Source organism: Acipenser ruthenus, chromosome 7, assembly GCF_902713425.1.
Source record: "Acipenser ruthenus chromosome 7, fAciRut3.2 maternal haplotype, whole genome shotgun sequence".
Lineage (NCBI taxonomy): Eukaryota > Metazoa > Chordata > Actinopteri > Acipenseriformes > Acipenseridae > Acipenser > Acipenser ruthenus.
This window is the reverse complement of record NC_081195.1, coordinates 908028-922626: the sequence shown is the minus strand read 5'-3', so window position 1 is coordinate 922626 and position 14599 is coordinate 908028. Positions and strand designations below refer to the sequence as shown.

Below are 14599 nucleotides of genomic sequence, written 5' to 3'. Positions count from 1 at the left end.
AAATGTGTAACTTTTCATCTAAGGGATCGTTAGTTTTTTTTTTTATATATATATATATACAGCACATTCTCCTATTATGACTGATTCTAATATCCTGAGAGGAAATTAAACATGGGCTTAGCTGTGATATTAGCTTTAAAAAAAAAAAAACATTGATATTCGAGTACAGCAGATAGAAGTGGCTCTGTAGGGAATGCATGTGCTTCTGCACAGAAAAGTCCCTTATTTGCTAGAGGTGTCCTCATTATAACTGGGAAATTATTTGTTACTGTTATAAGCTTTGCATCCCCAAAATACAAAACAACTTCAACACAGATCTCTTATTTATTCTGGAATTGCAGAGATAAATCGTCTAGGAAGGAAATAACAAGGTAAGAGAATATGGGGGCTGTTGGATTCACCTAAACAGCGGCAGGTTTCAGCACCGCCAACATTTTATTTATTAAAAATGACCCTTTTGTTGAAGAGATTGACACACATCAGTCATTTTGTAGAGCAACTACAAGACCCCTGTGGATTATTTCTCTGTTTTAACCCCACTTGTATGGTCTTGGGCTGTAGCAAGTAGAATGTTGCTAGACAGCAGTACAGAGGTTTCCCAGTGCAGAGTTGCTGCTATGCTGTTTTATTAGCATAAACCCAGTGGGAGGCTACATCTCAATCTAGGAAAGTACTGTGACTATCGTTTAGGGATTGGACAGTTCAATTATATTACATTAGCCAGGCCAGGACCAGTGTTGCCATTTAGACAGGACAAAGTCAAATAGAATTAGTGCCATGGCATCTTTTAATGTCCAGAAAGTAGACCAGGCCTTGGACTGATGTCTTGTTTTTAAAGAACACTTCCTCCATTATGCTGTGCAGAAGCATTTGTCCATCCATAAGGAGCTGTCTACAACAACTGGTGTTCCTTTGAGCTGTCTCATCCATGTCCAGACTTCCACACCCACACCCACGCACACACCTGTATCAGGAGAAGCCCAGTTAATGCGCTGCTTTGGAGCAAGCCTGCTCTTTGATGTGCAGAGGCCTGGCTTCCCTGCCAGATTACATGACTTCTTAGGAACTGGTGCCATAGAGACCCTGGGACAGTTGTGCAGGTCGTTTACAAAGTTGGTGCTAAACTGTTTTGAAAGTTAAGCACCAAAGAAGCCTATTGGTGCTAAATGATCAAACCCCACCCTAATCAAGCCCCCCTGACTTCCCACATGACACGAACCTTCTCTCCTGTGTCTGTGACTAATCCAGACCCAATGAGAAACGATCTACTGGCGCCAGAATTTAATGTTGCTGGCTCTACATGAGGTACCCTTGAACTAGAATCTAGCTCCATAGAGTCAAATTTGCACCCCTGTGGGAGGTGAAGATGTTTAGCCAAGAGGGAACCTGGATAATGTAGCATTCTGTTACCTGTTAACTACAGCTGGAATGAGTTTTCAAGGTTTGGCATATTAGGTGAATTAGTAGTTCAGACACCAGGACTATCATTTTAGATAATTTACATGTACCCAGGTGACAGCGTGGATGTTTGAAATCTTTCATAAGCATGCCATTGATTCAATGCAATGCACTTTTACATTTCCTTTTGTGATACGGAATAGGATTTTTCCCTTTTCAGCTTGTCTGTATCCTTCTAAGACCATGAAGACTTTAAACCCACTACCTTTCGCTTTACAAACGGTACTGAAGCAAATTGCTTTGAGAGTTGGCATTTGTCTATATAAAAGCCCAGGTTGTGTTTTGTGCATACGCAGCATGCTGAGTAGTGCCTCAACATCTGTGATTACAAGCACATTATGGAGGTGATCTCCAGCAGTGCATTTTTACAAGAGCAGCTGCAGTGGTTTCACATTTTATGATAGTTAAAGCACTTAAGTTGTAAATGTGTTTCTCTAGCCTGGACCAAGGCAGCAATTAGTTGTGTATTACTCCATCACGGCTATAGTGGAACCCATAGCGGTCTATTCTGTAAACGTCATGCACACTAATGATCCCACGCATTTAGCATGCAGTGCATTGTTTGCGTTTTACACATGAAGCATTGATATTGATAGCCTGGCACAACACTTTCTCTGTCTGTTTTTGTTTTATGCCCTCTTTATTCCTGGTAAGGGTTTTATTGCTAGATGTTTTACAGGGACATGTTGGCCTGCCGCTCTGTGTGAAGCCTTCATGTTTTTTCTGTACTTTTTGTAAGTGTAATGAAGCTCTCCTGAAGAGACTCCTGATAATAAGGGCTGCCTTTCTTGAGAGCCCAGCATTCCCACATACAGGAAGGGGGCTGTCTGCAGTCATTTCTCTTGGTGTGCTGATATGGTAATACAGCCACAAGCCACAAAAAGGAAGCTTTAGTCCATACAAAAAACAAAACAATTGAGTTTACCGAAAAGCTGATTTAATAGTAGCGTAGTAACTACGCTTGAAGACACAAATCACTTAAATTAATTTTAACTGTATGTCTGCCTAAGACTACAGATTGCCTCTGCAGTCTTTTGAAATAAAAATGTAAAAATTCAATGGAATTCTTCAATAGACCCATGTTGTAGAAATCAGCGAGCCATATATTGCTCAAGAACCATCAACTGGACAGCCCTGATTTAAAATGTTTGACTTCCCTCCAACATGCATTCAGAATTGCTATTTACATTGAACCTAATTATTATGCAGCTTTGGAAGCTGGTTTGTGCCAATATCTATGCATATCAATTACATTATTAATAAAATTAAAGTAAACTGTATTATGTCAAGTTGTATGCACCACACTGGATAAATGAGCAGACTGTGATGTGCTGTGCTAGTGCCAGGTATAAAGGGTTGGGGGAACGGTTTCGTTCTGCTGATTTATCTGCTGCAGTTGAACCATGTGCCATTTTGAAACATTATTGAGAAGGCGTGAAAAGGTAAGGGAATTGGTAACTTGAATTTGTGTGCAGTGCTGAAAGGACATGTCAGTTTGACAAACAACATTAGCAAAGCAGGCCTCGCTCACTCTGCAGCTTGCCAGGATTGTGTGGTTCTTATCTCAGGAGCAGCTATTATCAGCTTTGTTTAATAGCCAATCCCCTTTATAGAAAATGAAATCTGTTTTACAAGGTATGAATTTGAATAAATGATTTTATTCTGATGATGCATCTTTATGTATGGTTTAAAAGGATGGTGGTTGTAATGCATTTTTTTTTTTTCTCAGCTTCGGAATCATAGAATAATCTGTGAACTGTTTTGGTTTCGTTGTGTATAGTGACTACTACTGGAGTGTAAATTTATATAATACATCAAAGTAGTCCTTTTAAAGCATTTTAACAAACTGTGGTTCTTGGGAGTTTTGCTATACCTGTTTTTAGTCAGATTTGTAAAACAAAATAAACTATTGTTTTTCTTGCAATCTGTTTCCATATAAAAATAATAGAGGTGGGTTCTGTAGCTTTGTAAAAGACAGTTGCACAAGCACCTGAATAGATGCAATTCTATATAATGTCTTAATTACCAAACCAGTGGATTAGACAAAGAAAGCTGGTATAGAACTGTGAAGTTCACATTACAGAAAAAGTAAATGGGGAGAGTACCGGCTATATCCCTGCTGTCTTCTACCAGCTTCCCTTTTTCAGCTTTGTGTCAGGGCTGGGAAGACCTGCCACCCTTTTATAGCTGCCTAGCCGATAGTAAGAAACAATAATTACCAGCTAACTAACTTGATAGCCCGGTTGCATTTGCATGTGGCGGCTGCCCTGATCAGTCTTCAATTGAAGGCTTTCAGTGCAGCCAGTGCATTTGTTTCTTTCACTGACTACACTGGCCTTGTACAGAATATTAAAACGGAGTTCAATATGTACTGTGTTCTGCACACCCTGCCACGGGTACAGTACTTAATTGGAGTGGAACAGAAAAGAAATGTGCTTTAGATAAAGGAAAAACAGAAAGCTAGAAGAATAAAAATCAGATGTCTCCGTGGAAGAAGTCCCATTACAAGGAAGACAAAGTACAGAAGATGGATATTTAGAATGGTAACCCATATAAAAGACAGCAGGCAAATTCAAGGAGAACAGTTGGAGAGAAGGTGACCATGACTCTGTACATAAAAATGACAGAGATGGCTTCTTTCCCCAAATTTCTTCTGCAAGCATGACCGTTGCCTCACAAAGCACTGCAAAAACAAAGAACACTGAATACATTTTTAAGAGCCTTTTCAGTTGTCATGCAAAAGTTGTAATGCTTTATTTTTCCCTCACAGCCTGTGATGAATGGAAAATGTTGCCAAAACCCAGTTTGCACAGAGACGTCAACCGGTTTGGGCATTCTGCGGTCATCAGTAATGGGTAAGTCTGGGATTTCTATTTCTCTTCTGCTGACTGGCATCTTGATTTAGATTTGAGGTGCACCACTGTAACGGTTCTTGGGCCAGTATATCTACATTTTACTTAGGACACTGCTATCCATATACATTACAGCAAAATAAACAGCTACCATGGTAGAGATTACCCATGGTTTTTGGTATTTTCGAATTTGTCCCTTGAATTTCTGTATTGATTAATTAGCAATGTCTTAAGAAAATATCAAATAGAAAATCACTCTGTCTGAACGGTATTGTTTGATTTCCCAGTGCCCAAATCATCTATAAAACATTAGTGGAGAATGTCGACTGTATACAATTAAAAACATGAACATGTATTTTAAATGGCAGGGCTTGTATTGTTTTTGTTTTCAATGTTCTGCTCTCCAGTTTCATGGCGCTCTGATGCTAATGACCCTCCTGTCTGCTGCAGATCCATGTATGTGTTTGGCGGTTTCTCCAGTGTGCTTTTGAACGACATCTTGGTTTACAAACTGCCCAACTGTGAGGCTTTCAGAGCAGAAGAGCCGTGCCTCGATGCGGGCCCAGGAATCCGCTGTCTTTGGGATGAAGACCGCTGCGTGTCCTGGGATCCCCGTCACACCAACGGCACGTTCCCAAGCGTTCGGTGCCCGCAAAAGAAAAGTATGTTTTAAACCAGCGATGTGTACACCATAATTAGGGCAATCAGCAGCTTTTACAAGTGATTCAACTTATTGTGCTCACCCCACATGTCCCTGGTACTCCCATGAATGGTGGTCCAGTGTGTATTGATGATTTCTGATGTGTTGACTGTACTGTAAACGAGACGTGGCATCTTAGATGTGTGTCCTGGATAGATCATTTAATAGTAAAACTAAATGAACCCCTTGCAGTTAAAGAGCATACAGATTTAGTATGTGTTTGTTGTAAAATATGTTGCCTTGCATTACCCAACTTTAAAACCCTTGAAGAAATGAGACTGGGCATTGTTGATCCTTGAACACATTGTCTGTACACTTGAAACAGCGTGTTCAGTTACAGAGGCAGGTAAGAGCAGGCATTTCTCTTCATAAATATTGAGAATGAGATTTACAGTGGGATAAAACGAATCTAGAATACATTTTATTAGTCTAGGATATTTTTTGTGAATACCTAATCTAGTATTTATATATATAAAAAAACATATTTTGTGACTAGACCCATACTATACATTTTATCACTTGACTTTTTCATTTTACATGTTTCTGCATAGACTTGTTGGTCTGCACTAACCTTCATACTTACAACCACCTATACTCTAGAAAGTTCAACTTCAGACTGACCCCCTGAGAACATTTTAAACATAAAACCCATAGCTTTTGTTACAATCCCCATAGATTCAGTAAATGATTCTACAGTTAAGGCATGCCTGTGTGTTAGTTCCATTAACTTGTACAGTATACCCATTCACAGAAAGGACCACTCTATGTTGGTAAGTGTAGTTTCCTTTAGGAGACTGCCTCAGCATGCTAGTGCTGTTACCACATCTGTGCTTGCACAGTTCTGTGGTTCTCTAACACCTGTAGTGCAGGTTTTCTGTGTTTACCTGAGAGTAAGCGAGGTGAGTCTTGCACACTGCTTGAGGTGTCAGTGTTTTTAAAACTGAAAAAAAAAAAAAAAAAACGAATCTGTCATGTGCCAGAAACAGCTGTCAGATGATACTGTGGGAGGCTGAAGGAAAAGGACACTGTTTTTGCAAGTATTTATTTGATTCAGTTTGCCAATTAAATTAGATTAAATTAAATCATCTGGGACACTTGTTAGTTTGCCGGTAAGAATTACGGAACTACAAAAACCTGCTGCATTATCAAAAAAAAAAAATTCAATTTGCATAAGCCTTTATTTATATATTCTTTCTGTGCCTTTAGGAGCTAATGTGTCCCAGTTAAAATTTCAATCAATTTCTTTTTTCTTCAAAACCTGTGGGCCGGCCACCTCCCTGCAGGATACAAAACTGCTTGCTGTGAGATTTCATAGCTACTGTCAAAAACTGCAGGCTTGCATACAAACAAAAGAGATGGTTGTGTAAAAATTGGTCTCTAAAGAGAAGCGCAGGCCTGCCTGCCAGCAATTTGTGGCAGGAAGTGGTTTGCACCATGAATCTGAGTTTAGAGGAGTTAGTTAATTATTAAGTATAAGAAAATCTGCAGGGGAACATGGAGTGCCTTTAACTGTATGTAATGCTTGACTTTGATGTTTGTTCATTAGAAGGAGATAGGGAAGAAATGTATTTAAACCACTGAATATTTTATAAACCTTTTGTATATTTAAAAGGAAAAACAGATTTAAAATGACAATCTTGTTTGCTTGAGATGTAGAAAATGGGAATTGATTTTAAAAGAAACAGGATTAAGTTATCGCATAATTGTATCAGAGAAGGGTTAGGGTTAGGTTCAGAGTTAGGGTACATTGTAAATATGCAGAATAGTATTGTAATTATGTGTAAGTGCACATGCATTTGCCAAGTAAGTACTGTGTAAATACACAGTACTTAGAGACACTGCATGGAAAGTGTTACCCCCATATCCTAATAACCATGTATTGATATTTACAGTTTCAGTTTTAATGATGCCCTACAGTACAGTATGTATGCATGTATCCACACCGTATGCATGGTATCCACACTTTCGGGAAGTAAAAACAAGCTTTGGCGGAAGGTGGGGATTGTTTTGATCTGAAATATAAATCGATAACATGCCATATGCTGTCTTCTTGAGGAGCATTATGTCTGATAGTGAACACAGTCTGTTCTTTTGGTTATATTTATCTATGTAAAAAAAACAGGATCTTAATTTTTGGATTTCTTTCTATGTTTGTTTTAGCGTCCGCGGATGACAGATGCTACAGATACACTGACTGTGCCAGCTGTACTGCAAACACCAACGGCTGCCAGTGGTGCGAGGACAAAAAGTGCATTTCAGCATCCAGCAACTGCACTGTGGTGAGTATATGGAGAGCTCTGGGTGCGCTGACAGCATACAGATGCATGATTCATCTGCTACCAGCACTTGGACACTATCTGATCTGTCCTTTGCTGTCATCAATTACCACCCTATCTTCTATTTACAATGTGCAGTGTCACGACCATGGCATGTGAGGACAGTACAATTTTAGGCTGAGTGATCCAAGCATGATCTTGAGGATATTTCATTTTGAATTGTCACTACAGTCAATTCCGTGGATGAGCTTTGTACAGCATCAGCTCTGCATTTTAATTAATCCCATTGAAATTCATTCTGTTCACTGGTACACCTAATTGGAGCAATACGTTTAAGATTTGAATTGCTCGCTGCTCAAGATGCCTTAATATTTTGCCTGTTAACAAAACCTTTTTCCTACAATACTGCCCTTGACACTAAAAAAACGAACCTCCTGGCATTGATGAAAGCGTGCTATTCAGCAGGGAGCATCTTTTCTTAGAATACGTTTGACGAGGGGGGATTGGTGCATTCCTGACTGAACCTGCCGTTTTTTGTTTCCTCCAGTCTGTGAAGAATTACACAAAGTGCCATGTGAGAAATGAACAGATCTGCACTAAGCTGACCAGCTGCAAGAGTTGTTCTTTAAACCTGAACTGTCAGTGGGATCAGCGGCAGCAGGAGTGCCATGCTCTGCCTGGTAGGAGTCTCTTTATTTGCTTATTCGATTTCACAAGACTCCACATGATGCTGGAAGGGGTCTCGCAGTGGGTGCAGAGTGGCAGGCAGGGGATCTTGATGACGAACGCGTTGCTCGAGTTCATTCCAAACGTGCTCAGTTGGATTGAGATCAGGGGATGTGGTGGCCATGAACAAGTCTCTCCTTGTGATCCTCAAACCATTTTCTCACAATACTGGCACTGTGGATGGGTGTATTATCATTTGCTCACAATGCTGGCACAGTGGATGGGTGCATTGTCATTTGCTCACAATGCTGGCACAGTGGATGGGTGCATTATCATTGCCAGCAGGGTACTAGTGTGGCATTCATCCAGCCTTCCAGAGTAATCAAGGAGCCAAGGCTGTACCAGGAGAGCATGTCAGTTCATATTATTTGCTCTGGCCAGGTAGTGGACATACTATATATATCTCTGTTTTTAACACAAAAGGAATGCTTTGAATGATATTCTACTAAATAACTTAGTATTTGTTTCTCTGAGGTGCTAGTATTTGCAATTGGTCTCACACTACAAGAAATCCGTTTGATGTTTGATGCATTATTTTATGTCCGTGTAAAAATCCCCAAGGGTTATTTTTTTCTTTTTACATAAAAACAGGCTAACGCTGAGAAGTGTTTTCTTTTGAAGCGCCAAGAATGATACGTTTTATACAAAAACTGTGTATTCAGAAAATGAATTTAGGTCAGTTAATTTTTGCCCATAAAGTTTTCCTACTGTACAATGGCACACCTCCTAATGTACAATAGGTCATGATTGCAGGCAGCGCGGTATTATTTAAATTGCCTTTACCTAAAAAAAAGTTATAAGGAAGGAAGGCATTTTGCCATTCTAGAGCAGTTCAGATCTGGCTGCTTTTAATTTAGATGGATAGATGGTCTCCTCTATACAAATATACAAAATATTTTAAAGAGCAAGCCGTCTCGCAGTGGTTTCCCCAAACAGGATCAATGTACTACCGATGCTGAATGACTGGGTGGAGCATGTGTTCTCTATTGTACCCACAAAAAAGGATTTTCCAGAGTGCTGACTGCCAAGGCTGGCACAGTATTCAGATATTCAGTGTCGGGTTGCCCTTGAATGTCATGAGCCAGAAACCTTCTTTATTTAAGATAAAACAAAATGAGAGACTGTCACACCCAGACATTTGTCATCGGTAGTAAGCCTATCGTGTTTGGGATGCCACTGCATGTGTGAGATATCTTGCTTATTTCACTTATTTTTTGGAAGTTTTTATAGACACGATTATCTATTCAAGGATACCAAGATATTTAAGAAGTAAAGGGGTCTGAGTGAGGAAAAATGGGCAATAAAATCCCCCAAGTCGTTCAGCAAATCATTCCATGCTTCCAGACTTGTGGCCTGTAGTGTATGCAGTCACCCAAGAGACAGCATTTGCCACGTAACAGCTGAGTGGATGTGAAGCTGCACAGGCTTGTTAAAGGATTCTACAATTCCAACCCGATGTTCTTTCTAAAGGATAGGAGCGGATTAAACCCTGTGTCGCTACAGTATTGCTTTGTATCCTGTTGCAGCTCATCTCTGTGGAGAGGGTTGGAGCCATGTTGGGGATGCTTGCCTGCGGATCAATGCCAGCCGGGACAGCTATGACAACGCCAAACTTTACTGCTATAATCTCAGCGGCAACCTCGCCTCTCTAACCACTTCCAAAGAGGTGGACTTTGTCCTTGATGAACTTCACAAGTACACTGTACAGGTATATATATTTCAAATGCCCCTTTTACCTCTCATGAGTCATGCCAAACTAGTGGAACTAACAGAGCTGCCCCCAGGTCACAAGAATACTCGGTAGACTTTTTTTTTCTAGTTCAAGTTTTGCTTGCTGTAGGCTGGCCCCTGAACTTTGCAATGATTCTGATCAGTAATGTTGCCACAGTCTACTTCTGGCTTTATTCTCCTGCTTGTGTTTGAACTTGAATTGTTTTAAAGTGGTACACCATAGAGCTTGCACACATGAGAACCACCCCACGGTAAGTCTGCTGACCTTAGGAAAGCCTCCACATAGTGAAGTCTACCAGCAAACAAATAAACTGCCCTGGCGCTTTTAAGCTTTTTCATGGGATTATTTTTTAATTAGCCCAGAAAGGCTGCTTAGGTGAGGTTATCACAGTGTGCTAATAGTGTTGCTTGAAGGCTTAATGCCCTGCTCTTTTAACCTAATACTTTTCTAAACCACATTTAATTACACACGGATATATTCTAATTCGATTTACTGCAGAATAAACGAAAAGGCGTTTCAGATGGCTCGCCTGAGGGCAGTAATAATCTTGAGACCCGAGTTTACTCTTTCTCTGTTTACATCTTCATTATAGTTCCCTAATCGCAGTATTGTTCGCTGTAGTCACGTTTCGATCTCACAGTGTACAAAGACCTCACGACCAACACTATCAACAGTGCTTACCTACATTGAGTTTTGGGAAAGACTGCTCTCATTCATTAGTTTTTATTTATTTTATTTTTTCAGTATCACAGTATTGGTTATTTTGGATGATGTTTAGCCCTTTAAGGGACAAGGGACTTATGTCTCACACAAAATAAAATGATGCTAACTTTCTTATTTTTGCAATGGGGTACACGAAACCGGGTTTAAAATTTACTGACAGGTTGGACCTGGTCATCCCAATTGTCAGTTTCCTCCTTGTGATACTTGAGTCGCTCTCAAATGTATTTTAAGAAGAAACCGTTTGAACAACCGCTCAGTTCCTTGTGTACCTTCAAGGGTTAAATGTCTTAACAGATTCTGAACAATGTTGTTTTGAGATTGGGTTTAATGATAAATACGTTGGAACTGAAGTATAATTCCTGGTTTTTAAAGCAGAATGTACCTTGGCCTGCTTATTTGTTTAGTTGCAAAGAGATTCTCTTCTGCTCCGATCTGTCTGTCTGCTTCTATCTAAGTAACTCTGAACGCGCTATCATCTTCTGCCACATGAGTTTAAGGAACTTAAGCCTGATCCCCTCCCCCCCCCCATTGCCTGTCTTTGCAAGTGAAATTCTAATCTTGAGAGCTTTAGGGGTGTGATTACCTTTTAAATGAGCCATCAGTGCAGCAGCGAGGGCTGTGGAGTTCAGAAACATGGACACTGCAGCCGCACATTGTGATCTAAGATGTTCCTTCCTGGCTTGACTGGCAAATGGTTTCAGAGGAAGACAGGAAAAACATCTGTAGAAGTTTGATCTTCTGCCTAATTTTCAGTAACTGTCTAGCTATATGTGGGTACACAGTGTAAGCCAAGCTTACAATGTGGGTTCTGTTTCTAGATATTAATGTACTTTCAGTCGTCTTGCCTGATTTCATGCTTTTTCTTCTACCAGTTCACTTGGCCTGTTCAATTTGTACAATGTACTAATGTACAAACAAATAAATGAATAATTGCTTAGTTTAGCTGATGTTGAACAGAATTTAGAAATTATTGGTCATATTGCTTAAAACCATAGACCTGTTTCACAGCGTTCTTTTCTTTACAGAAGATCTCTCCTTGGGTTGGGCTGCGCAAGATCAACATCTCTTACTGGGGCTGGGAGGACATGTCCCCGTTCACCAACACAACCATGCAGTGGCAGCCTGGAGAACCCAATGACTCCGGGTTCTGTGCTTATCTGGAGAAGGCAGAGGTGGCAGGTCTGAAAGCCAATCCCTGCACTGCTATGGCAGATGGCTTAATCTGCGAGAAGCCTGTCGGTAGGTATCATATAAGTACACTGCTTTACAATGCGGACGGGGCTAAATTGGATGAATTATTTGTTTTCTAGAGCATAAACTGTAATTACCGTAAAAAGTCGCTCCCCCCTTTTTAGGACCCCATAACAATACCTAGAAAATAGACTTATACAAAGGTTTTTACAGTAATGGTCCTCGTTTCCAGTACCACCCATTTCAAAAACCCTAAAACTGAAATGAAAATACCATGCCCGCTAAAGCTGATTGATTTTTGTTTGACATCGACAAGGGCTATAAAATGTTTGATTGGTGGCGGAGCTTTAACTAAAGAACCTAAGACACAAGTTATTTAAATACCTTGGCTTGTAGGTCTGTCTTGCCAACTGTATCTATCAAAGGAAAATGATGTTCTACACAGCGAAAAGGAAACAAAGCATGAAATTCAGCATTTTGGCTGGCAATATACTGTATGAGCAGAATAATAACAAAGTTAAGCACACAGTCCAACATTTCTACTGTTTGTATGCATATTTCACTCTTCCTATTGGACTTTGACAGTTTATTACAAGCAAATATACTGTGCACGCAGCCAGTTTCTTTGAGTTTTTGTATATTTGTGAATGTGTTTATCTTTCTGTATAATAACTTTCGCTGTATAATAGGGTGAAGCTGTAGACTGGGACAATACGTTTGTTGAGTACAAGAATACGCTGTATTCATAATACTGCAGCATCCTCTGATCCAAGTGAGATACTGAAGACAAATGTACTCTAGGGGGCAGGCCAGCACTGAAGAAACCACTGTTCTGCACCACACTGTTCTGCACTGAACTCAAAAACTGTTTGTTCTCTAATCTTATGAAACAGTGATTTCTATTGGAATTTATGTATGGCATTTTCCAGTACTATATAGTATAAAAAAACTCTTTACCAAGTATGTTTTCATCAGCTGTTCCTACAGTGTGGCTCTTAAACAGACTCTTGTAGACCCGAGAGTTTTGTTAGATTGATTAATGTGTCCCTTGCACCATGGAGTTGATGATTTGTGGGTGTTTGTAATTGAATATTTCAATAGTAAACTTGTCTTGAATGCCTGGCATGGGAGTCGGTGTGTTACCTGCTTGGTGTGTGTTTTCACAGTAAGTCCAAACCAGAATGCCAGGCCCTGCAAGACGCCATGCTCCCTGAGAACAGCCTGCTCCAACTGCACCAGCCAGGGCATGGAGTGCATGTGGTGCAGCAGCGCCAAGCGGTGTGTGGACTCCAACGCCTACGTCATCTCCTTCCCATACGGACAGTGCCTGGAGTGGCAGACTGGGAACTGCCTGCGTGAGTACAGTCAGCAGTGATGTGCATTGTGAATTTCAGGATTCTTCTTTGTTCTAGGGCTTTCTTTCCCATATGCAGCAGCTGCTGCTGCTGCTTCTTATTATTATTGATGTTCTTGTTGTAAAGCACTCTGTTTCAGCACAGAGAGAGTTAACCACAGCACACATTCTCTCACAGAGCCCTGGCCTCTAGGGCGTGCCTGCTTTCAGCACAGAGAGAGTTAACCACAGTACACATTCTCTCACAGAGCCCTGGCCTCGAGGGCCTGCCCGCTTTCAGCACAGAGAGAGTTAACCACAGTACACATTCTCTCACAGAGCCCTGGCCTCGAGGGCCTGCCTGCTTTCAGCACAGAGAGAGTTAACCACAGTACACATTCTCTCACAGAGCCCTGGCCTCTAGGGCGTGCCTGCTTTCAGCACAGAGAGAGTTAACCACAGTACACATTCTCTCACAGAGCCCTGGCCTCGAGGGCCTGCCTGCTTTCAGCACAGAGAGAGTTAACCACAGTACACATTCTCTCACAGAGCCCTGGCCTCGAGGGCCTGCCTGCTTTCAGCACAGAGGCCTGGGCTGGAATTGAATTGGTGAACCTCTGTTAAAAGCCAGCCCCTCTATGCCTTTAACAATCCAAACATTCAGCCAGCCCTTCCCATATAATTCAATAGACCAGACATTCTGTGCGAGTCCTTGGACATTTCCTTGGTATTAAATCTCTCTTTAAAAACCCACATTTTTAATATCCACAGAAACATAAGAACCACAGTCTGAGACGCATGTATTATTAGTTCAGTGCATGCATTTACTTTTGTTCGTTCCATAACTCATAGCTGTCTTTCTCGCGTGCGTACTGCTGGTTTCATAGGTCCTACTGTATTTAGCTCTTTATCTTGGACCACCTAATGTTACCTTAGATAAGCTAGTCCAGAATCTGCGCTATTCTGCATCTGTGAAAAAAGAATCTTTTTATTACTATTTTCCTTTCTTTCCTCTTTTACCCCCTCCACCCAATAGAAGGGATGCTATGTCAGTTCAGAAATCTTTTTCATCAGGGTATCTCTTGGAACGGTCGAAGTTCCCCCGATTGTACCAGGAACGTATCTGAGCAAGACTTCCAGCAGTACCCACGTGTTCACACGAGTGACCTTGACATATATTTCAAGGTGACGGGGCTGCTTTTTTATTTTCTTTACTCCATGCTACAAAGCGTTACCTATTTTATTACTTTCTGTGTCCTCTACCCATTTAATTCTTAAATCCCGGTAAGCTAGTGATTTGAATGATGTACCTACACAAGGAGAGTCCTGACGTCCAAGAGCGTCATGCCCTGAGTGTTCCTGATATTGCTAGCTTGCTCACAAGATTTTCCATTAGCAAAGAGTTGAGCGCCTACCTTGTACTGGAGCACTGCTATAAAAGTTTAACTGCTGGGTCTCTTGGAAAGGCTGTTTGCAATGGAAGGAAATCTAACATCTCTAAAGGGTGATTGTTCACAATGCTTAAGCTATGGATAGAGACTGGGAATGCTCCCCGCTAGTACAGACTGTCCTAGTTTTAAATGTGTCTCGGATAGAGACTGTGAATGC

General features: G+C 40.9%; 1 protein-coding gene across 6 annotated transcripts in view; it reads left to right on the top strand.

Moving 5' to 3' along the window:
* Window positions 1–14599, top strand: part of atrnl1a (attractin-like 1a) — a 200490-nt gene that overhangs the window by 46910 nt on the left and 138981 nt on the right. For 5 of the 6 annotated variants that reach the window (XM_034026181.3, XM_059026008.1, XM_034026183.3 and 2 more), the window contains exons 11-17: window positions 4229–4313; window positions 4761–4972; window positions 7171–7289; window positions 7834–7966; window positions 9539–9720; window positions 11493–11706; window positions 12825–13013. In XM_034026181.3, the coding sequence (XP_033882072.3) occupies window positions 4229–4313; window positions 4761–4972; window positions 7171–7289; window positions 7834–7966; window positions 9539–9720; window positions 11493–11706; window positions 12825–13013 (1134 nt within the window). The remainder of the gene's footprint in view (window positions 1–4228; window positions 4314–4760; window positions 4973–7170; window positions 7290–7833; window positions 7967–9538; window positions 9721–11492; window positions 11707–12824; window positions 13014–14599) is intronic. The other variant, XM_034026182.3, reaches the window with a different exon arrangement.